The sequence below is a fragment of the Rhinoraja longicauda genome, chromosome 20, assembly GCF_053455715.1.
Source record: "Rhinoraja longicauda isolate Sanriku21f chromosome 20, sRhiLon1.1, whole genome shotgun sequence".
Lineage (NCBI taxonomy): Eukaryota > Metazoa > Chordata > Chondrichthyes > Rajiformes > Arhynchobatidae > Rhinoraja > Rhinoraja longicauda.
Window position 1 is genome coordinate 28,803,620 of NC_135972.1, and position 24,180 is coordinate 28,827,799.

General features: G+C 39.1%; 1 protein-coding gene across 3 annotated transcripts in view; it reads left to right on the plus strand.

The window, feature by feature from the left end:
- rab3ip (RAB3A interacting protein (rabin3)) overlaps window positions 1-22,813 on the plus strand; it is a 39,052-nt gene extending 16,239 nt beyond the window's left edge. The window contains exons 2-11 of one of the 3 annotated variants that reach the window (XM_078417324.1): window positions 1,525-1,792; window positions 3,662-3,917; window positions 5,394-5,489; window positions 7,154-7,231; window positions 7,480-7,680; window positions 11,003-11,131; window positions 11,968-12,080; window positions 16,120-16,219; window positions 16,343-16,412; window positions 21,157-22,813. In XM_078417324.1, the coding sequence (XP_078273450.1) occupies window positions 1,548-1,792; window positions 3,662-3,917; window positions 5,394-5,489; window positions 7,154-7,231; window positions 7,480-7,680; window positions 11,003-11,131; window positions 11,968-12,080; window positions 16,120-16,219; window positions 16,343-16,412; window positions 21,157-21,239 (1,371 nt within the window). In that variant the 5' untranslated portion in view covers window positions 1,525-1,547 and the 3' untranslated portion in view covers window positions 21,240-22,813. Of the gene's footprint in view, window positions 1-1,524; window positions 1,793-3,661; window positions 3,918-5,392; window positions 5,490-7,153; window positions 7,232-7,479; window positions 7,681-11,002; window positions 11,132-11,967; window positions 12,081-16,119; window positions 16,220-16,342; window positions 16,413-21,156 lie in introns of those variants that run through there. The other 2 variants (XM_078417322.1, XM_078417325.1) reach the window with 2 other exon arrangements.
- The last annotated feature ends 1,367 nt before the right edge of the window (window positions 22,814-24,180 follow it).

Sequence of the window (24,180 nt, forward strand, 5' to 3'; positions counted from 1 at the left end):
GAAACAGCATCCCCATTTGTGGAACAAACTTGTGGAGAAGCAGAAAATGTGCTGATAATGTTTCTATTTATATACAAGCCTTTATAAAGTGGAAAACCATTCTGTTCTCATTGCAGACCATGTGTAAGATTGATGATTGCAAGCAGCTTAACCTGTGTTAATGATGACAAGCCTATCTGTAATTATCTTGCACTACTTCTTCCCACCTCGTTACTTAGGCTGCAATTATAAGAATGAAATATTATTGCCGTTTCAAAGGCTGAATGTTGGTTGTTTTAATTTTAACCACTAGTACCCCGTTTACAATGAACATGTGTTCAAAAAGATATTGTCTGATGTACCTCACTCAGACCATGAGCTAAATTTGAAGGTTTATTATTTAGATTTGGAGGTATTATAAAGCCAGTTTTTGATTTAAATTATTTTAAAACCAGGTTTAAAGATCTCCGAAACTCTGTGTGTAACAAAATTCCTATTGTTTTGATTTCCTCCCTGATCCAACAAACATGCAAATTGGTAGGCTAAATGGCCAAAATATAAATTGCCCTTGGATTTCTTGGTGAGTGATAGAATCTAGAGGAGTTGACTAGAATATGGAGAGAATTAATAAATGGGGTTTCTGTCGGTTTAATGCAAATTGGTAGGTAATGGTTGGTATGGACTCGGCCAGAAAGCCTGTTTCTGTATGATATGACTTTATAAAACCAGCGGAAGCTGTTTTTAAATTCATGAATGTGATTTATTTCCCCCTGATGCATGTTTTTAGTTAAAGTATTATATTTCACTTGTTAAGTGCAATGCTCAGAACTATGTTGTGCACTCTCAATCTTCTGTTTTGCTCTATCTATTGTACTTGAGTTTGACTTGTATTTATAGTATATCTGATTTATTTGATTAGCATACAAAACAAAAGTTTCCACAGTACCTCTACAAATTATAATAATAAACATAAACCTAAAAATGTAAGAAATTTAAAGCAACATATATAAATAAAAGTTGTTAATTGAGCTTTTTCAAAATGAATTTGCAAAATTAGGTGCTCCTTCCATCCATAAGGATGCATAATGCTGTGTTGAGGTGGTGTGGGTGGAGGTAGGTTGAGAGACTTCATAAATATCTTTGTGTAGTTTAGTTGCTAAACGGTCTACATTGCCATCATTGTTCATTTGGCCGTGGTCTTCTCTGTCAGGGCAACATGCACACAAACCAGCGGTGCATTAAATTTAATTTCTGTCTTGTGCAGGTAAGATCCACTGGCAAATTTAGAGAAGCCGATCTAAATACTAGTAATGACAACAATAAGATTGTCATATAACCAATCTGAAGGTTAAATATAGTTTCCAAGTCACTAAGCTCTGTTATTATGCTGTTTTTGCTTGGATCACTTACAACCTATTTAGATTTTTTTTTTCCTGATTTGGCAAGTATAATCTTTTTTATGCAAAAATTAGACCAACCTGAGATTAATTGGATTATGCAGGCATTTTTAAAAATGTTCATACTTTCCTTTTTAAATACACACAGCTTTATATAATGAACCTACTGCTATGGCCAGCAACACTCTTGAAGGCTTCCATGAAGTGAATTTAGCATCGCCTGCCTCTCCTGACTATATAGAACTGTCTGAATCAGAGACTAATGAAGCTGCTGCCTCAGGAATTCTTTATCATCCTCATTCATTGGTGAGCTCATGCCCTGTTCAGCCCTGTACGCTGATTACTGCAGACCTTCCTACCCAGCCGATTTATCCTTCCTCTCAGAACCTCAGCAGTGGAGAGTCGAGAAATGTCAGGTACATTTATCTGCTGTGTTTAATTGCTAGCTTTAGCTACACTCCTAAACTATTTTTAATCAGTAGAATAATTATACATGCTTAATGTATAAGTTATGTTTAGAAGGATTAAATGTAGCAGCTTTGAAATTTTAAATGCTTTATTTGCAATTTTGGAGCATGGCCTTCCTTTTCAGTTTCCATCCCGGACAGTTATTTAGTTTTAATGCAAGTTATCACCTGCAAATTATAATATCTTTGCACTACTGACTCAAAAATAACAAGAAATAATACTACAAGTGGGCCATTTAGCACCAGCATTCCTGCCCACTGTAGATTTATGAGGTCATCTCCTCGCATGACCATTTATTTGAGCTTTCCCTCCCCTCACCTCACTAATCTCAGATATCAATCTAGTGAAACTATTTTGCACTCCCTCTGCACAAGTATATCCTTCCTTAAGAAGGGAGACCAAAACCTACATTCCAGGTCAAACTTTGCCAAGGCCCCATATATTTAGGGTAATGCACCATTAATACTTATACTCAATCCTCATAAAGAGAAAGCTTACATAGTGCTTGCCTTCCTAATTGTCTGCAATCTCTGCATGTTAATTTTTAAAAATTGATTCTCATGTACATGGGTGTCTGTGCTCTGAGCTCTTGCATTTTACAGTCTCTCACTATTTAAAAAAAAATACTTTTTCTACCATTAAAAATGTCTTTACATTTTTATTTTTTATTTTCCATTTTCCTTGTAATTTGCTTATCCTTTCCATAAAGGATAAGCCCCTCTGTATCTCCCTCAAACTTGCAATATCACTTAGCATTGTATGAAGCTTTTATCATAATTGAATAGAATTTAGAAAGCTTTAGGAAGTGGTTTTAAATTAAAGTGGAAATGAAGTAGGAGGTCCACATCGAGTTTCATAGTTGTCACTATGACTGTTGTCTGCATCCCAAACCAGGGAGCAGAAAAATGAACAGATTTTCCTCTCCAGGTTATTGACATAAAACACTACTGACAATCACTTACAAGATAGGTTTACAACTTTATTTTTTTTGAAAAAGAGACAGCCACGTGATGCATAAAAGAGGGTGCATTTGGATAGATATTGTTGTAAATAACAGTGCCTTCAGCGGAAGAAGGAAGTTTGGTAGCAATAATGTATACTGAATAATTAATAGATATGAAGGAGAAATCAATCATTGCAGTAATCTTTTTTTCGTGTTAGTCAAAATTTATCGTGCATGCACATCCCATGCTGGTTTTAACCCAGGAAATATTTGCTTGGATTATATTTGGTTTTCTTAACTTAAGATGCAAAGTTTTGATGTGGCTTTTAAATGCTAAAAATGTCTTCTCAGTCCAGTGGGTTCTGAAATTTTCATCATTTGGAGGCCATTGGAGCCCATTAGTTCCATTTCAGTTTTCAGAAATTACTTTAGCACTTAGTCATAGAGTATCTATAGAGTTTCAGTGTGGGACAGGCCCTTCGACCCAACTTGCCCACAGCGGCCAACAATGTCCCAGCTACACTTGTCCCACTTGCCTGCGCTTAGTCCATATCCCTCCAAACCTGTCCTATCCATGTACCTGTCTAACTGTTTCTTAAACGATGGGATAGTCCCAGCCCCAACTACCTCCTCTGGCAGCTTGTTCCATACACCCACCAATCTTTGTGGGAAAAGGTTACCCCTCGGATTCCTATTAAATCTTTGCCCCTTCAACTTGAACCTATGTCCTCTGGTTCTTGATTCCCCTACTCTGGGCAAGAGACTGTGCATCTATTGATTTATTCCTTTAAAGTATAGATGTTTTGCAGATTATTGAACAAAATATAACACACCAAACAGCTGTCATCTTTCACATTATTGTTAATGTTTCCAGCAATAAATTTTCAATGCCGTGTGCTACCTCTGGAAGTGTACATAATTCACCCAAACAACTGACAAGTGATGTTGGCAACCATCGTGCAGAAGTGGAATTTTTGCAAGGTGTATTAGCAAATGAAGTTCAAGAAGGCACAGAGGATGTCTTTGAACAAAGTACAGACAGCCTATCTCATTTGAGAAGCCCATTTGTACAAGAAGTGAGGGAGAAAGGCTATGAAAGACTGAAAGAAGAACTTGCTAAGGCTCAGAGGGTAAGTCGTCTTATATTGTTGCATGTATGGATTATGGTCTATTTAAAATCAGTTTAAGGATTACAAGATTTAATTTTAGAACAACTAATTTAAATTGAACTGTTTTGTTAAGTTTAGAGATACAGTATGGAAACAGGCCCTTCAGCCCATTGTTTCCGTGCTGACCAGCAATCATCCATACACTAGTTCTATCCTACTGGGACACTTTACAGAAGCCAATGAACCGACAAACATGCACGTCTTTGGAGTGTGGGAGGATTCCGGAGCACCCGGAAAAAGTCCACGTGGTCACAGGGAGAACGTACAAACTCCACACAGATAGCACCCGCAGTCTGGATCGAACCCGGGTTTCTGGTGCCCAAGGCCCCAACTCTACCGCTGTGCCACTTTTTGTTGTAATCTTTTCTTGCTTTGGCACAACGTAGTGTGGCTGTACAGATGGGAAATCTAATCCATTTACATTTCAGTTATATATTTTGTGGCAGAGCTATTGTAAAACAAAATACTGCAGATGCTAGAAATCTCGAATAAAGCAGAATGCCAGATCGGTGAGAAGAAAATCAGTTGGTTCTTTTGCCAAAAAATTGAAAATATTGGTGACCAAAACCAAACAGCTAAAGGGAAGGTTTGGGATAGAAGGACAAGCGAGAGAGATTAGACGAGGAAAGTGGTGATGGTGCAAATCAAAAGTGGGTACTAGGGGGATGTTAAGAAAAGAATGTCTGTAAAAGACACTAATAGGAGGAATAGGAATTTTTTGATAAGTATACCAAGTTATACAATTTTACTGATTACAAAATGTTAAAGTTGTGCAGTTTAAAAGTGGATATGTACTTCCAACGCCTAAAGACAACAGGAAGAGGCATGAAAAGCCGAGTCTGAGTGACAAATATCTTGAACATCGTTTAAATATACTTAAGGATAAGTCCCCTTAAATATGCTGATAAAATACAGGAGATATATTTATCCCTCTTGTGTTTTTAGCAAAATGGTTAGCAACTCTGTAAGCCAGCTTTTATCAGTAAAACTTAATAAGAATAGTCAATAGTCATTTATTTGTCACATACACATAAATGTGCAGTGAAATGAAAAATTACCCGCAGTTCAACAATAAGACCAATAAGAATAATCAATAAAAATGCAATAACACATACAATCATAAACCAACCAAACAAAAAAAACATCCATCACAGTGAGTCTCCTCCAGTCACCTCCTCACTGTGATGGAAGGCCAGAATGTATTTTTCACTTCCCCTGCCGTCTTCTCCCGCGGTCAGGCTGTTGGAGTTGCCACGTCGGGGCGGTCGGGGCTCCCGATATTGAAGCGCCGTACTATATGAAGCTGTTTAACTGAAAACCCTTAGCCAAACATTTAAACCCTTAAAGTTTTTTGTGAAAAGTCACATGTTGTATTCTTCATTTAGATAATGTATTTGAATTGTTGAATGTAAAATATTTGTAATTTCTGTGCAACAGGAACTGAAACTAAAAGATGAAGAATGTGAACGCTTATCCAAAGTTAGAGACCAACTGGGTCAAGAACTTGAAGAGCTCACAGCTAGTTTATTTGAGGTTTGTATGTGCTGGATTTGAATTTGATTATGTTAAAAATACAATTAAATTTGATTATGGTTCTAAAAACCCCACCTTTGTGCAGGATCTGATAAAGTTGTTTGTCAGATGCGTTTCCATTTCTAGAGTTGATATGAACAAATTTGTTTTTGAGTCAGGGCAGTTTTCTGGAACAAAATGCTCTGGAATTGACAGGGAAACTGCCATCTTTAGGTTTGTAATTATTTTTCATTTTCTTCTCATATCCACACAATACTGTGGTCGTTTTTGCAAGACGGATCTCTTACTATTTGCATTATTTATTATTGTTTTCAGTAAGTTATTTATTCTGTTATTCCTTTTGTGTAGCATTATGTTTTGCCCATTATGAACCTACTATGTTATTTCCTATCTGAATCATAAACTGACAGAGGTAATTAAATTTCTTCCTGCAGTTAATTATAAAGTTCATGGTCTGTATCTCCTTTTAATTTAATGGTCCACAACAAATGTATAGTTGCTCGTGTGCGTTGCTCCTTTTCATTGCGTCTTCCCTTTATCTGCACCTGATAGATTAATCTATCTCTGGTTTTTATCTATTGTACACAAAATGCTACATTCCCTCAGAGTGGCACTTTTCTGCCTACCTATTTTTTGTTTAAAACAAAAACTGTATACCTGTTACTTTATCCTTATTACTTTTTTAAACTAGGTCTCTATAATATCAATGGTATTATTTGACTTCCTCCCCAGGAGAGACGTCTGGGTTTTCTGTTATATCTCCGACTCTTTACATTCATGTGTGAGATTTTGATGTCTGGCAAACTGGTCTCCTTTTGAGAAATACTTGCACCTGATTGGTTACGTAAGCTGACATTGGGGAGACAAATGTCATTTGAGACTAATATGCACAGCTGCAAAACAGATTCACATTTCAGCAATAATAAGTGTACTTAACGATTAATCTCTTCAGTGTTTTTCCATTGTATAACCCTTTGCTACGTGTTGTTTTAAAAAAAATGAAATGTGCATAATGTTGTTATGGGAGGTTGGGGAGGGGGGGAGACCTCGTTAAAACTTACTGAATAGTGAAAAGCCTGGATAGAGTGAATGTGGAGAGAATGTTTTCACTAATAGGAAAGTCTAGGACCAGAGGCCTTGGGATAAAAGGACGTACCTTTAGAAAGAAGATGAGGGTGGTGAATCAGTAGAAATAATGGCCGCAAATGACTGTTGCAAAGGAACTATATTCTACATCCAATCATGGTCTGTTTGATGCTGATCTTGGCTTTCTGAAATGGAAAGTATCCCATTTCCTATCACTAACTTTCTTCACCTCAAGTTTCCAAATCACAAAAACATGATCATGGAATAGCACAGCACAGGAACAGGCTCTTTGGCCCACAATGTCTGTGCTGAACATGATGCCAAGACAACCATTAGCTGCCTGTAAATAATCCATATCCCTCCATTCCTTGTATATCCATGCCTCTTAAACGCCACTGTCGCATCTGCCTCCACCACCACCACCACCTGGTAATGCTTTGCAGACACCCACCATCCTCGGTGTGTTTAAAAAAACTTGCCCCACACATCTCCTTTAAACTTTGCCCCACTCACGTATATAAAGTCCTCTAGTTACGAGACTAATGAGTTTAAATTATCACTCTTTCCTTTCTTTCAAGGAAGCTCATAGAATGGTACGGGAAGCAAATGTCAAACAAGCAGCCGCTGAGAAACAGTTAAAAGAAGCTCATGGCAAGGTAAATGCTAGAACATTTTTTTCCAATAAAAGCTCTGCATAGAATTGCTTTCATTGGATGCACCTTAAAACATTTCGTTTGAAAATCTCAGCAGTGCTGTAATTCCACATCGCTTTTCAAATTTTGTTTTTAAGATGTAGTTTAGCGTATTGTTTTAACACTGCATTTTTTAACCCTGTGTTTTGTTGAAGTAAACTAATTTAACTTACTAATTTTAATTATGTGGCAAAACCTTTTTGCTTTAAAAGATTGATGTGATGCAAGCTGAAGTAACAGCATTGAAAACACTCGTCCAGACTTCTTCACCAACATCATCCATGAAGGAGCTTCAATTGAATGCAAAACCTCATTTTAAAAAGGGACATGCTCGAAATAAAAGTACAAGTGCCATGGCCAGCAACAGCCAAGAGATGAATGTGATACAACCTATTGTACGAGATTGCAAAGAAGTAAGTTTAGTAAGGAATTTCACTGTTACAATTTGTATAATCTAATCCATTTGTAGTTCTTAGATAAACACACCTGTGCTCAAATCGTGATCAATATTATTTTCCATTTTGGGCATCATTCCTCTTCATTTCTGGTGACATGGTTGACTGTGCCATCATCCTGCATCATCCATCTGTGTCTGAACAGAGCTTCCCTCACCCGGTTACATATTTGCTTGTGGGTTATGAACAATGAAGTTTCTGGTGCTTTGCAATTAGAAAGAAAACACTGAAAATTATGCAGTGCTTTTTGTTTCATTAAGACACCAGTGGTCAGGGTTAGCGTTTGATTTTCATCAAATAATACCACCTGACAGCGGAGACGTGTTCTCATTTATTGTCATCATTGAAAACCTACAGTGCCCTCCATAATGTTTGGGACAAAGACCCATCATTTATTTATTTGCCTCTGTACTCCACAATTTTAGATTTGTAATAGAAAGAAATCACGCGGTTAAAGTGCACATTGTCAGATTTTAATAAAGGCCATTTTTATACATTTTGGTTTCACCATGGAGAAATCACAGCAGTGTTTATATATAGTTCCCCCATTTCAGGGCACCATGATGTTTGGGACACAGCAACATCATGTAATTGAAAGTAGTCATGTGTAGTATTTTGTTCCATATCTTTTGCATGCAATGACTGCTTGAAGTCTGCAATTCATGGACATCACCGGTTGCTGGGTGTCTTCTCTGGTGATGCTCTGCCAGGCCTGTATTGCAGCCATCTTCAGCTTATGCTTGTTTTGGGGCCTAGTCCCCTTCAGGTTTCTCTTCAGCACATAAAAGACATGCTCAATTGGGTTCAGATCGGGTGATTGACTTGGCCACTCAAGAATTGACCATTTTTTAGCTTTAAAAAAACTCCTTTGTTCAGGCATGTGAAGTTTCCGCTTTCCCGCGTTTTAAATATCAATTTTCCGCGCTTTTTGCGCGATTTCCGCGTTTTTCACTTTGCCAAAATCGTGTTTACCAATACAGAAATCGGATCGGAAAAAAAAGAAAAGAAATGATGTATAGACTTGTAATTAACACTAGGGTTCCGATAGAGGTTGCTTGGGGTTCCACGAGAAATCCCCCACGCGCCCTGGAAGTCTCCCCGAAAATGTGGCACCTACACAGCCAATCTCGACCTCATCGGGATTTCTACTGCCGATCGGTGGGTGGAATTTGCAACCTACGGCCGGGTCTCTGGAACTCCAGCCCAGCTGGAGCCAGCACATTTACCCCCATAGCCAGCTTCCTTGGCCGGCTCAATAAACCAGCAAAGCTCTGGAACCAAGAGTGCCAGAAAATCAGATGGAATTGTAATGAGTAAATATTAAATTTAAGTGCAAGATTATAGAAACTAAATTAATTAAGATGGGGTTAAAATATAAAACACAGCAAAAAAGCCAATTCCCACCTTTTTGGGCTGACTATTAATTTAATGTGCGAATTTACTTCAAAATGTTATTAGTATACAGTGACATATTCACATTATTTTGTAATGTCTGTTTTTACTTTGAAATGCACTAAAAGAGGCTTGAAACTAGTAATTTTGTGTGTAAATTTTCCAATTTTTTTGACCCCGCTGTACGCCTCGCGCAAGTGCTCGGCTCTTTTCCTCTTTTTTTTTTTTTACCTCACTCACATGCCTGTTTGTCGCTTTCATAGTATGTTTGGGATCATTGTATTGCTGTAGAATGAACTGCTGGCCAATGAGTTTTGAGGCATTTGTTTGAACTTGAGCAGATAGGATGTGTCTATACAACTTCAGAATTCATTATGCTACTACCATCAGCAGCTGTATCATCAATGAAGATAAGTGAGCCAGTACCTTCAGCAACCATACATGCCCAGGCCATAACACCCCCACCACTGTGTTTCACAGATCAGGTGGTATGCTTTGGATCTTGGGCAGTTCCTTCTCTCCTCCATACTTTGCTCTTCCCATCACTTTGATATAAGTTAATCTTTGTCTCATCTGTCCACAAGACCTTTTTCCAGAACTGTGGTTGCTCTTTTAAGTACTTCTTGGCAAACTGTAACCTGGCCATCCTATTTTTGCGGCGAACCAGTGGTTTGCATCTTGCAGTGTAGCCTTTGTATTTCTGTTCATGAAGTCTTCTGTGGACAGTGGTCATTGATAAATCCACAGCTGACTCCTGAAGAGTGTTTCTGATCTGTCGGACAGGTATTTGAGGATTTTTCTGTATTACAGAGAGAATTCTTCTGTCATCAGCTGTAGAGGTTTTCCTTGGCCTGCCAGTCCCTTTGCGATTAGTGCTCTCTTTCTTCGTAATGATGTTCCAAACAGTTGATTTTGTAAGCCTGTTTGGCTGATGTCTCTAACAGTTTTATTCTTGTTTCTCGGTCCCATAATGGCTTCTTTGACTTTCATTGGCACAACTTTGGTCCTCATGTTGATAAACAGCAATAAAAGTTTCCAAAGGTGATGGGAAGACTGGAAGAAAGACTAGGTGCTGAGAGCTCTCTTATACCTGCATTATGGAGGCAATTAAACACACCTGAGCAATTACAAACACCTGTGAAGCCATGTGTCCCAAACAATTTGGTGCCCTGAAATGGGGGAACTATGTACAAACACTGATGTAATTTCAATATGGTGAAACCAAAATGTATAAAAATGCCCATTAATTAATCTGACAATGTGCACTTTAACCACATGTGATTTTTTTTAGACAATAGGTGCAGGAGTAGGCCATTCGGCCCTTCGAGTCAGCACCACCATTCAATGTGATCATGGCTGATACAAATCTCAAATTGTGGAGTACAGAGGCAAATAAATAAATGATGGGTCTTTGTCCCAAACATTATGGAGGCCATTGTATACCTTAACATCTCCCTCAAAGATTGGATCTTAGTATAGATAGCAAATTCAAGACCACAGCTTGATCCTGGAACACATCTGAATGGACTTTGTGCAATTCATAGAATCAAGGCTGACATTCTTAACAAATGTTAAGTCACTTGTATTGCCACACCAGCTGACGGGGTTGTGAAAGGTGCTTTTCTTGTTTGGCATAGAGTGGAGAGATTTTGTGTACTAATTTATTTTGGTAAACATGTCATTCCGTCAGAATAAATACATTCTGTACAACCTTAAACAAAAATCCTGGAAATTTTGGTGGTTAATTTAAGAGTTAATGGTAAAATCAAATTATCACACAATTTGCTAAAATACTGGCACTTTCAGCAATTATTTTTGAAATTTCCAGTTAGATATTATTAATTTATCTTTGGCCTTACTTACAACTTATTTTGTAACTTTGCAAAAGGTTGATTTGCTTCTGTTTGGTGAATTTAAAGCATGGAAAGAAGAACCAACAATCGATAAAACGTGCTGTTTTTTAGACAGAATCTATAAAGAAGATATATATCCTTGTTTGACCTTTTCAAAAAATGAGGTAAGAAATTCAACCATATAACTGAAAGTGACTCAATGTTAGTATTACTTGCTAATCAGGGTATGGAAATAGACTACTAGACTGAAAGAAAATAATTTCACTGTGTTTGCACCATACATGTGACAATAAAAGCATAATTAAATGCTATGAATTAGGTCCGTAGTCTTTGTTGAATAGTTAGTTCTTGAAAGTTGACTTCATGTTTGCTTATAAGGAAAGGTTACAGTAGAAACCTTTTGGTTGAATCATGTGGGTATTCAGCCCTGAATATTGTAGTCCAGGATTAGCTGAGTAACAGATGGAGGTACAACTGTCCATCCACTTTTTCACTGGACTCCACCAATGGAGCCCAGACATGCTGTGCTTTCCAGTCATTACATCTCCAGTTTCAGTCCTTTTTGATTTGTATGATTGAAAGCATCCTGCGGAATTTCCAGCATGACACATTTCCATCTTGATATTGTCAACTGCATTCTGCTCTTGAAACAATTTTTATACATGCAGTGTTCTAGGCCACTGTCCTTGTGGGAAAAGTGCAAGCCATTGATCATTTTGAGCACATTCTACACTTGTGTCTGATCTGTACCGTGTCACATTTCTCTTGATACTCCAACAGAAATCTGTGTATCTCAATCTTAGAGCTTTCAAATGACTCATCGTTCGCAGACTTCTTAGAGGGTGTTACAGATCGTTATCCAATCCAGCAACCATCCATTGAAATGGTTTTGTTTACAATGTATTCCATGCAGATATGATGCAAAACATGGTAATTAATTGCAGTGAAGTTTGCTGAACACGTTTTTAAGCAATCTTTAAATATTTTTTCCAAACTCCAGCTAGCTTCCACAATTCTTGAAGCTGTGGAAGGGAACACTCTAAGCATAGAACCAGTTGTTTTTCAACCTCTCCCTGTTGTGAAAGCTTCTGCAGTGGAATGTGGAGGACCCAAGTAAGTTTAACAGTTTTAATTACCTTGAATATGTGTAATACACTAATGTTTGAACATGAGTACAATTCCTGCATCAAATTCTATATGAACAACGGTATTTACATTTATGATGGAAAATGCAAATATAAAGTTTTTCTATTTATACTGAAGCTATCAGTATATTTATGGTGCCGCTTCAGTCTTCTATCATAGCATGTATAGTGGAGAAGCCAATGCTTTAAAAGTCATTTCATAAATTAATTTGAGCTTTTTTAAATTTAAAATAAAACGGAAAAGTTTGTCAAGGAAATAAAGTCTGAATTGTGTCTGATGCAGTTAACTGAACTGGTCAATAAATAAAAATGGTCTTAATTTCCTCTTGCAATAAGACTGTTTAACACAAGCCATAGCATTTTCCCTTAAGTCCAAATGATTTGTAAGGATGGGAATTATATGGAGCTGCATCTAATCAACCTCGAGACAATATCTTCCCTTCAACCTTTATCACAATCCTTTCATTGTTTCTGGTTGATGTTGGAGAACATTTGGGCCCAGACTGCAATGGTACAAGAATGCAGTCTGTCAGTGCTATTTCATGGTAACAAGAGTTGAACAATTAATATTAGTTTTGTCAGCAGAGGTCTTATCTCAATAGACAATAGACAATAGGTGCAGGAGTAGGCCATTCAGCCCTTCGAGCCAGCACCGCCATTCAATGCGATCATGGCTGATCACTCTCAATCAGTACCCCGTTCCTGCCTTCTCCCCATACCCCCTCACTCCGCTATCCTTAAGAGCTCTATCCAGCTCTCTCTTGAAAGCATCCAACGAACTGGCCTCCACTGCCTTCTGAGGCAGAGAATTCCACACCTTCACCACCCTCTGACTGAAAAAGTTCTTCCTCATCTCCGTTCTAAATGGCCTACCCCTTATTCTCAAACTGTGGCCCCTTGTTCTGGACTCCCCCAACATTGGGAACATGTTATCTGCCTCTAATGTGTCCAATCCCCTAATTATCTTATATGTTTCAATAAGATCCCCCCTCATCCTTCTAAATTCCAGTGTATACAAGCCCAATCGCTCCAGCCTTTCAACATACGACAGTCCTGCCATTCCGGGAATTAACCTAGTGAACCTACGCTGCACGCCCTCCATAGCAAGAATATCCTTCCTCAAATTTGGAGACCAAAACTGCACACAGTACTCCAGGTGCGGTCTCACCAGGGCCCGGTACAACTGTAGAAGGACCTCTTTGCTCCTATACTCAACTCCTCTTGTTACGAAGGCCAACATTCCATTGGCTTTCTTCACTGCCTGCTGAACCTGCATGCTTCCTTTCATTGACTGATGCACTAGGACACCCAGATCTCGTTGAACTCCCCCTCCTCCTAACTTGACACCATTCAGATAATAATCTGCCTTTCTATTCTTACTTCCAAAGTGAATAACCTCACACTTACCTACATTAAACTGCATCTGCCATGTATCCGCCCACTCACACAACCTGTCCAAGTCACCCTGCAGCCTTATTGCATCTTCCTCACAATTCACACTACCCCCCAACTTAGTATCATCTGCAAATTTGCTAATGGTACTTTTAATCCCTTCGTCTAAGTCATTAATGTATATCGTAAATAGCTGGGGTCCCAGCACCGAACCTTGCGGTACCCCACTGGTCACTGCCTGCCATTCCGAAAGGGACCCATTTATCCCCACTCTTTGCTTTCTGTCTGTCAACCAATTTTCTATCCATGTCAGTACCCTACCCCCAATACCATGTGCCCTAATTTTGCCCACTAATCTCCTATGTGGGACCTTGTCGAAGGCTTTCTGAAAGTCGAGGTACACCACATCCACTGACTCTCCCTTGTCAATTTTCCTAGTTACATCCTCAAAAAATTCCAGTAGATTTGTCAAGCATGATTTCCCCTTCGTAAATCCATGCTGACTCGGAATGATCCCGTTACTGCTATCCAAATGCTCAGCAATTTCGTCTTTTATAATTGACTCCAGCATCTTCCCCACCACTGATGTCAGACTAACTGGTCTATAATTACCCGTTTTCTCTCTCCCTCCTTTCTTAAAAAGTGGGATAACATTTGCTATCCTCCAATCCACAGGAACTGATCCTGAATCTATAGAACATTGAAAAATGATCTCCAATGCTTCCACTATTTCTAGAGCCACCTCCTTAAGTACTCTGGGATGCAGACCATCAGGCCCTGGGGATTTATCAGCCTTCAGTCCCATCAGTCTACCCAAAACCATTTCCTGCCTAATGTGGATTTCCTTCAGTTCCTCCATCACCCTAGGTTCTCCGGCCCCTAGAACATTTGGGAGATTGTGTGTATCTTCCTCAGTGAAGACAGATCCAAAGTAACGGTTTAACTCGTCTGCCATTTCTTTGTTCCCCATAATAAATTCCCCTGCTTCTGTCTTCAAGGGACCCACATTTGCCTTGACTATTTTTTTCCTCTTCACGTACCTAAAAAAACTTTTGCTATCCTCCTTTATATTATTGGCTAGTTTACCCTCGTACCTCATCTTTTCTCCCCGTATTGCCTTTTTAGTTATCTCAAGAATAAATATCCAGTGTCAGCCCTATTGGTACACTTGTACACATGCTTTACTCATTCTTCCAACTGGATATTTTTTGGAAATATTCCCGTTTTAATTATGTGGTATACTTTAAGTTTCTATGCATCAACGTATAGGTAATTCTGTTCAATTAAATACACATGCCACATAATGAGAACATTTTAAGCATTAACTCTTATTCTTTTTATGGGTGCTGCCTCATTTGTATAGTGGGAGAGAACTAAAATTTTGTTATAATGTGAAGCCATTTTCTATCTATAGGGCTTGAGCCCCTTCTCTGCTAGCATCAGTAGCACAGTGGTAGAGTTGCTGACACCGCGCTAGTGACCCGGATTTGATCCTAACTGCGGGTGCTGTCTGTACAGAGTTTGTATGTTCTCCCTGTGATGCCATGGGTTTTCTCCCACACTCCAAAGATGTACAGGTTTGTAGGTGAATTGGCTGGTAAAATTGAAAATGATTCCTACTGTGTCAGATGGCGCTAGTGTAAGGGGTGATTACTGGTCGGCGTGGACTTGGTGGGCGTTGTATCTCTAAAGTCTAAATCAAGAAGATTTTTATTCTCCCTTATACAAAGTGAGGAAGTGTTTGTTGCTGTTAATCATTGTATAAAATCTATGGCTACAAGTTGGCCAAGCCCGTTTCTTGGCTTTAAATTGTTGCAGGAAGTAAAAATTGAGGAAATATAAATGAAAAATCTTTAGTAGAATTAAAGTATCTTCAACATCTTCTGAGAGAATGAGGTGTTATACTTAAATTATTGTTTTCAAGGCTGGAGATTGTTGGCAGAATTATTATTAAGCTATGAAATTGAGCTTTTAGGAACTTGCTTACACTCCAAAAAGAAAATTGTATCAGCCCTAACTTGCACTTTCTTGGGTGCTAATTTGGTGAACAAATATCCTAATGTATTCATTTAATTGCTAAGACCATCATTGGGTTATGCAAATGTGTATCATGTGGATGAGTAGGGAATTTCAGTTCTAATAGATTTGTGTTTGGTATCTGTATATTGATGTTGCTGTCCATTTTATCTTTTTGAGTGGGTGCTGTTAGTCTCACTAGAGGTTGGTCTGCTAACTTTGTACACAAGGTAGTTGATATCTGGTAAAGAATGTGTTCTATGGTTATTTATTAATGGTGATAATTGAATGCTTCAAGATGGTGATTTTTCACAAAAAAAATCAGGTGGTTAAAAAAACGTTTCCAGTTGTTTGGACCTAGCGAAAGTGGTCCAATATTTGACTGTTTCTAAGTTGGATTACCCCAGACCTAAACCTTGTGCATGTTGGCAACACAAGTTGGCAGTTTTGGTATGATGTTTAAATATGTTCATCTATTCTTGGAATTTTGTCACAATTGTGCCAGTTCCTAAAATTCACGACTACAGATAAGCTTATTTGACAAAGGAATATAATTTTTAAAAGTGCATTTCTCTAATCGGTTTTCTATTTCTGTTCAGGAAGTGTGCTCTGAGTGGTCAAACTAAAACTTGTAAGCACCGAATTAAGTTGGGAGATTCCAGTAGCTACTACTATGTTTCACCATTTTGTAGATATAGGGTATGTATGTGACACTTTAAAAAATATTTAAGTATTTTCTCTTTCCAGTATTTTCTGATGAGCAGCTAATAAATTATTATTTAAGTTGAGAGCAAGATATTAATTTTTGTTGTCTTTTTTTAGATTATGTCTGTATGTAACTTCTTCACTTACATTCGATATATTCAGCAGGGTCTAGTTAAACAACAAGATGGTGAGTACTTATTTGAAAATTGAAAAATCTTTTTAAAAATGATATTTTGATGTTAATTAAGGAAACATTGTCATTTGTGAGTTTGCAATAAAACTGATTAAAGACAAATTATGCCTTCCTACATTTAGCTGAAATCCCAAAACGCTAACATGGAATTTCTTTACTTGATTGCGGCGACAACTGACATTAGTCTTGCTAGTCAGGAGCAGAAGAACGTGAGAAGCATGCCCCTTGATCCTGCTCTACCATAAGCTCTTATATCTCAGCACTACTTTCCTGTACTGATCCATATCTCTGCAGGTTTGTAAGTGCTACCAAGGAGGGTTTAAACTAGATTGGCTGGGGGACAGAACCCATTGCAGTAGTGAGGCAAGTTAGAGGCTTGAAGATAATACTGTACAGTAGTCAATAATAGCTCAGTAGACTGGACAGGGAGAAGCATGTCAGAGATTGAGGAATGCTTGGATTAAATTCCATTTATTTCAAGAGGCTTGATGGGCGAGGCAAATGAACTCGGGACATAGGTGCATGCAACTGGGACTTTATAGCTATTGCAGAAACCTGGCAATGGGAGGGACAGGACTAGTAGCTTAATATTCTACGGTACAGGTGTTACAGGTAAGATAGAGATGGGGGAGTTGCTTTAATGATTAAAGAAAGCATCAGAGCAGTAGTCAGTGATGTCTTTACTGAAGGATTGCCCAGTGAGGCTACATGGATGGACCTGAGAAAAATAAGGGGATGACACCTTGTTAGGATTGTAGGCCCCCAAATAGTCAATGGGAATTAGAGGAACAAATATGCTAGGAGATTGCAGACAGTTGCAATAATAATAGGGTTGTCATAATAAGAAATTTCACTTCCCCAATAAAGACTGGGACGTCATAATGCCAAGGGCTTAGGTGGGGTGAGATCTGTCGATTGTGTTCAGGAAAGTTTCCTCAGGTAATATGTAAAGGCCCCACAAGAGAGAGCAAAGGATCTGCTTTTGGTAAATTGGACAGAGCAAATTGCTTAAGTGTCAATGGGTGAACACTTTGGGACCAGTGACCGCAGTTCCATTAGGTTTAAAATAGTTATGGATAAGGACAGGGTCGGTCCACAAGTTAAAGTTCTAAAATAGACACAAAAAGATGGAGTAACTCATTGGGTCAGGCAGCATCTCTGGAGAGAAGAAATGGGTGACGTTTCGGGTCAAGACACTTCTTCAGTCACCCATTCCTTCACTGTCCCGCTGAGTTACTCCAGCTTTTTGTGTCTATCTTTGGTTTAAACCAGGATCTGCAGTTCCTTCCTACACGGTTAAAGTTCTAAATTGGGGCATGACCAGCTTTGGTATTAGACAAGAACAGATTTTGCCACTGAAAGGAAAAGGTCAGCAGATCAGAAAGTCATATTCGGTGAGCAACTGCCAACAGGAACAGAAGAGCGGGACTTTTAAAAGTCAACAGCCAGTTATTGAGCCACATTCAGTCTGGGAGCTGAAAGCAGTTGGCATTTAGGAGTGACAGGTCCTCGTAGGCGTATAAAAAGGAAGGCAGAAACAAGTGGTGCGGCTTGTTGGCAATGGTGTATTGAGGTGCAAGTGCCGTGAGGAGAGTAAGTGTGATTCTTTAGTATCGAGGGTGATGGTGTGATAAAGTATGGCCTATTTTTTTATTTTATGAATCTTCCTTGATCTAGTGCAGTAAAGATGGCAGTTAGGGCAGTGGTATGCTTCTCGTGCAGGATGTAGGAAGTCAGGGGACTTCAATATCCTGAGGATTACACTGCAGCATTCAGTTGCAGCTCCTTACAGATCACAGTTGGGAATTTGAGCAGCTATGAGAAGGTCATAGATAGGAGTTACAGTGACGTGGTCACACCTAGGATATGGGCAGGAAGTAGATGGGTGACCACGAGGAAAGGAAGTAGGCAGAGAGTGCAGCAGTCCCCTGTGGCCATTCCCCTTGACAACTGATGAGGCACTGCAAGGAATGGTGAAAACTGGGGCAGAGCCATGATGATGGGAGAGTTGTTAGTTTGGATGACAGGCAGGAGATTCTGTGGCAGCAAAAGAGACTCAAAGATGATGTGTGGCCTCCCTGGAGCCAGGGTTCAGGATATCTTGGAGTGGTTGCTGAATATTTCAAGGGGGCAGGCAGCTGGAAGCCATTATGCGCTTTGGCACAAATTATATTGATTGCAAAAGGAATGAGGTCCTGTAGAGTGAATATAGAGAGCTAGGAAAAGGTTAAATTGCAGGATATCAAGGGTAGTAATCTTCAGATTGCTCCGAGAGCCATGTGCAAGGGAGGGTGGGCATAGGAAAATGGGACAAGTGCTTTTGTGGCTGAGGAATTGGTGCAGGGGCAGGGATTCAGATTTTTTGGACCATTGAGGCATCTTCCGGGGCATTGGTGATGGATATAAGATGGGTTGGGTTGCACCGGAACTGGAGAGGAACCGATATCCTGGTGGGTGGGTTTGCTAGTGCTACTCGGGCAGGTATATATTAGATTGGTAGGGTGAGGGTATCCAATGTAGGAATGAGGCAGGTGAGAGGCTGGAAGTCGTTACAGTAGGTGATGACAGCAAGTTCGGTAGACAAGATTGGCAGGAGCACAGCAGGGAGCGAGGCAGATCAGTTGGTTTAAGTTACATTTTTTTCAATGTGGGAGACCTGACGAAGTAAGGTGTATGAGCTCAGGGCGTGGATAGGTATGTGGAACTGGAACGTTACAGAACATGGATAAGGGACGGACAGGACTGGCAGCTTAATGTTCCTGGGTACTGGTGCTACAGACATGATAGTAGTGGGGAAAGCCAGATAGACGAGTAAGGAACCTTGCATGATGAGAGAAATTGAGGCTCTGGTCAGGAAGCAGAAGAAGGCATATGTCAGATAAAGGCAGCTGGGGTCAAGTATATCCGTGCAAGAATGTAAGGAATTGAGGAGCATACTTAGAATAAAATCAGGAGGGCAAAAAAAGGAGCATGAGATACCATAGAGTGATACAGCGTGGAAACAGGCCCTTTGGTCCAACTTGGCACGGTAGCGCAGCGGTAGAGTTGCTGCTTTACAGCGAATGCAGCGCCGGAGACTCGGGTTCGATCCTGACTACGGGTGCTGCACTGTAAGGAGTTTGTACGTTCTCCCCGTGACCTGCGTGGGTTTTCTCCGAGATCTTCGGTTTCCTCCCACACTCCAAAGACGTACAGGTATGTAGGTTAATTGGCTGGGTAAATGTAAAAATTGTCCCTAGTGGGTGTAGGATAGTGTTAATGTACGGGGATCACTGGGCGGCACGGACTTAGAGGGCCGAAAAGGCCTGTTTCCGGCTGTATATATATGATATGATATATGATATGACCAACATGTCCCAGCTACACTAATCCACCTGCCTGCGTTTGGCCCATATCCCTCCAAACCTGTCCTATCCATGTACCTGTCTAACTGTTTCTTAAACATTGGCATTAGTCACTACCTCAGCTACCTCCTCTGGCAGCTTGTTCCATACAACGACCACTCTTTGTGTGAAGAGGTTACCTCTCAGATTCCTATGAAATCTTTTCCCCTTCACCGTAAACCTATGTTTTCTATTCCTCGATTCACCTACTCTGGGCAAGAGACTCTGCATCTACCCAAACTATTCTTCTCATGATTTTATACAATTCTATAAGATCACCCCTCATCCTCCTGACTCCAAGGAATAGAGTCCCAGCCTATTCAACCTCTCCCTATAGCTCAGACTCTCTGGCCCTAGCCACATCGCTGTAAATCTTCACTGTACCCTTTCCAGCTTGATAACATGGTGCGCAGAAATGAACACATTACTCTAAATGCAGCCTCACCAACGCCTTATACAACTGCAACATGCAGTTACTCAATAGTCTGACTGATGAAGGCCAATGTGCCAAAATCCTTTTTGACCACCCTTTCTACCTGTGACTCCACCTTCAAGGAACCATGCACCTGCAATCCTATCTCCCTCTGCTCTGCAACACTCCCCAGAGCCCAAGCATTCACTGTGCGGGTTCCGCCCACGTTAGACTTGCCAAAATGCAACCCTTCACATTTCTCTGTATTAAATTCCATCATCCAATCGATCAAGATCCTGCTGCAATTTTTCACAACCATCTTCACTATCTGCAAAACCACCCACTTTTGTATCATCTGCAAACTTGCTAATCTTGCCATGAATGTTCTCATTCAAATCATTGATATAGATGATGAACAGTAGTGGGCCCAGCACCGAAACCTGAGGCACACCAATAGTCACAGGCCTCCAGTCTGAGAAGCAACCTTCCATCGCCCTCTGCTTCCTTCCATGAAGCCAATTTCCTATCCATTCAGCTATCTCTCCTTGGATCCCAAGCGATCTAACCTTCCAGATTTAACCTGCTCCTTTCCTCTTGCTCCTCCTAGCAACTGAAATAATAGATTTTGCAATTAAGTGTTCATACAGTTACATATAGTTTATCTTGAACGTATTTTAGATGAGTCCATGATGTTAAAATGTCTGAATGAATATAATTGCTGCAAGCCATCGTTCAGTGATTTTTTTTTGGAGTATATTATATCTCAAAATATGACCGTCATTCTATCTATTGCCTATGTGGAAAAAAGTTTAAAAATCAAATGCATTTATGTGTCTTCTGTGAAAATTCAATTGTAGTTAGAATTTTAATCAGGAGTGCAAGTAACTCATTAAATCAACGGTAGTACAGACTAATTATTTTGTTTTGTTTATCATTTTTACAGTTGAACAAATGTTTTGGGAAGTGATGCATCTAAGGAAGGAAATGTCACTAGCCAAACTTGGATTTTACAAGGAAGAACTCTAAGATTCAGTCTTTGGAAAATAAAATGCATGAGCTTTGAGTGATTCAACAATGTGGTTTCCAGAACTTCCTCGTCTGAAATATTTATTTTTCTTATAGGTGTTTCATCTGATTCTTTTTCCCTAGTGACTTGTACTTAAGTGACAAAGGACGGTTTCCTTTCTTGCAAGTATTTAGTTTTGTCATTTTAAGAACTATTTGGAGAATTTGCAACTGTATCAGTGGCACACTATAGAAAAGAGGTGGGTGGAATAAGAGCAGCTGAAATAAATATTGAGCTCAGTTAAGCAATTTGTTTGCTGGAGAATTGGATGTTTGTGTATTAGTTGTGTTTTCATAAGCTTTATTTCCTTTTTTGGATGTAAATCAAATTTTCCATTTGAATTTAACATGTATTAATAATGGTTTGAGTTATTCAACTTTTGCATCGTGCACTTTAGTGTTTTCAGAGAGCAAACTTTTTTCAAATCTATAGCCAAACTGAGACATTAAAGCAAGTAAAGATTAGTATGAAATCTATTAATTATATATGACTGTAACAATCTAAATATTTCCTAAATGGCAATAAATCTATTCTGGTAAATGTGCTAGCTTGCAGCTTTGAATATTACCTGCACATGAAGGTTATATGGGAATATGGATTATTCTGAATCACTAGAAATTGATAATAAGTAAACTTAATGAAATATTTGACCCATTGAGAGTGCATTATTCCTATCTTTTTATACCAATAGAATTACAATATGAAAATTCAAAATATCTATCTCATTGCCTTCTTTAATGTTTCCTGCACATACCACGTTGACACTAGGATGAGTTTGGGGAATAAATTGTTTTTGACTAGGCATCCTGCAATTTTATTCTAAATAGACAAACATCTTTGTCATTGACGAAGTGTGCTTACCAAGCGTTTGCACTAGGTTATTGTGTTTTTGTTATATTCCTGACCTCTAGAATGTTCCCCTGAGGATGCCAGGGAATGGCTTTTGACCAGATTTCTTCCAGCCGGTTATGAAATCTTTTATTTGTAGAGGGAAAGCAAATACTGTATATGGTTGCCCATAGAAATCTTTAGTTTTTTTTGGTAAAATAATTCACTTCTTTGTTCAATGTCACTTCCTGTTCAACATGCATTTTCAATTGGACTCTTCTGTGAAAACAAGGCTTCTGCAATTATACAAAAAAAAATACTACAGATGCTGGAACTTTGAAATAAAAGCGCCCAGAGTCAAGCAGCATCTGGGAAGAAAGAAACAGTTAATGTTTCATGTCAATGAGCTTTTCTGTCTAATGGTATGGTGTTTTGAAGATCAAGATTTTGTTTCTCTGCAATGGTAATTGCATGGCAGATCACTGCTTTTTCTGTTCTTGTTTGGAGTCTTGTCCTCCATGTGAGGCTCCATGTGAGGAATTGTGTAAAGGATAATCACTCCCTCCAGTGAACAAAATTTGAAATGGAATAAATACCAGCAGCAGAGGAAATGGACAGATGGTGAAAATAAAAGCTGCTGAAATAGAGTTCTGTTATGTTAAGCGACATGTTTGCAACTCAAATGAGTTTGGTCTATGTTTTAAAAGGAAATAAAATGTTAAAATTGGCTTATTTGTCATATAGTATGCTTTTATTTTATTTGGGATAACCATCTGGTCACAAATAATGACAAATTAAGTCATCAATGAAAGCAACAAATTTAAGTCACTATTGGGAAATCCATATTAATATAGCACTGTACAGAACTGATTTTTTTTTGGGGGGGGAAAGGTGCAATAATTTTCAGGAGCCCCCGTGAACACGAATGTGCTGATCTCTGCAGGTTTTTTCTTGCCAGTGTACTGCTGCTGAATATCTCATTTTGGAATCGTAGCTCATTTGGGCTCTTTAACATAGAATTCCCAACCACATTATTTTGAACAGAAATTTATAAGACTGCAGGGAAGAAAGATGATTATTTAAAAATTAAAACACATTTTATAAGTTTCTGAATGTCAGAGTAAACATAGCTGCACTGTTGAGAAACAGACATGAAGCTGAAATGGCGACTTACAGATGATCTAAAACATTCTTCGGTGAAGGAGTAAGCTGGAACTACTGAATGACTTGATTTACTTTGGTTATTGCTGTAGGTGTGATTATGCTTAATTTATTTGGCACTTTTCACACCAAAGCATCTTGACGTTCTAGTCAAAATGAAAGTCTTTCCAAGTTTAATGGTTTACATTGGGGAAAATGCTTACAATTCTGGGGAAATCGGTGAAATAGAACTTTTAAACTATTTTCCATTGCAGGCCCTCTGTTTCTCTTTTTTTAATGTAAACATTGAAATAAAAAAAAATGTTTGAATGGAGATCATAAAAGTAGCATACTGTTATGGCAACTCTGTGTCACAAATGTCCTTCAGGACTGTACATCTGCCACCTTTGGAGCTCTGGCCTATATGTTGCACCAGATTCAATAGTGAGCTAGTTGGACATTTAGAGATGCTTTGGCAATACTGCTCATGTCCTGTAAATGAATGTATAATAATGCAGAATTCATTCAGAAGGAATATTCGTACGTTTTATTGTATTAAGCCGACTACGTAAATTTAGGTTGTAATTATAGCCAACTACAGTGAAATTTGAATTGGCATATCATATCATATACATACAGCCGGAAACAGGCCTTTTCGGCCCTCCAAGTCCGTGCTGCCCAGTGATCCCCATACATTAACACTATCCTACACCCACTAGGGACAATTTTTTTTTTTACATTTACCCAGCCAATTAACCTACATACCTGTACGTCTTTGGAGTGTGGGAGGAAACCGAAGATCTCGGAGTAAACCCACGCAGGTCACGGGGAGAACGTACAAACTCCTTACAGTGCAGCACCCGTAGTCAGGATCGAACCTGAGTCTCCGGCGCTGCATTCGCTGTAAAGCAGCAACTCTACCGCTGCGCTACC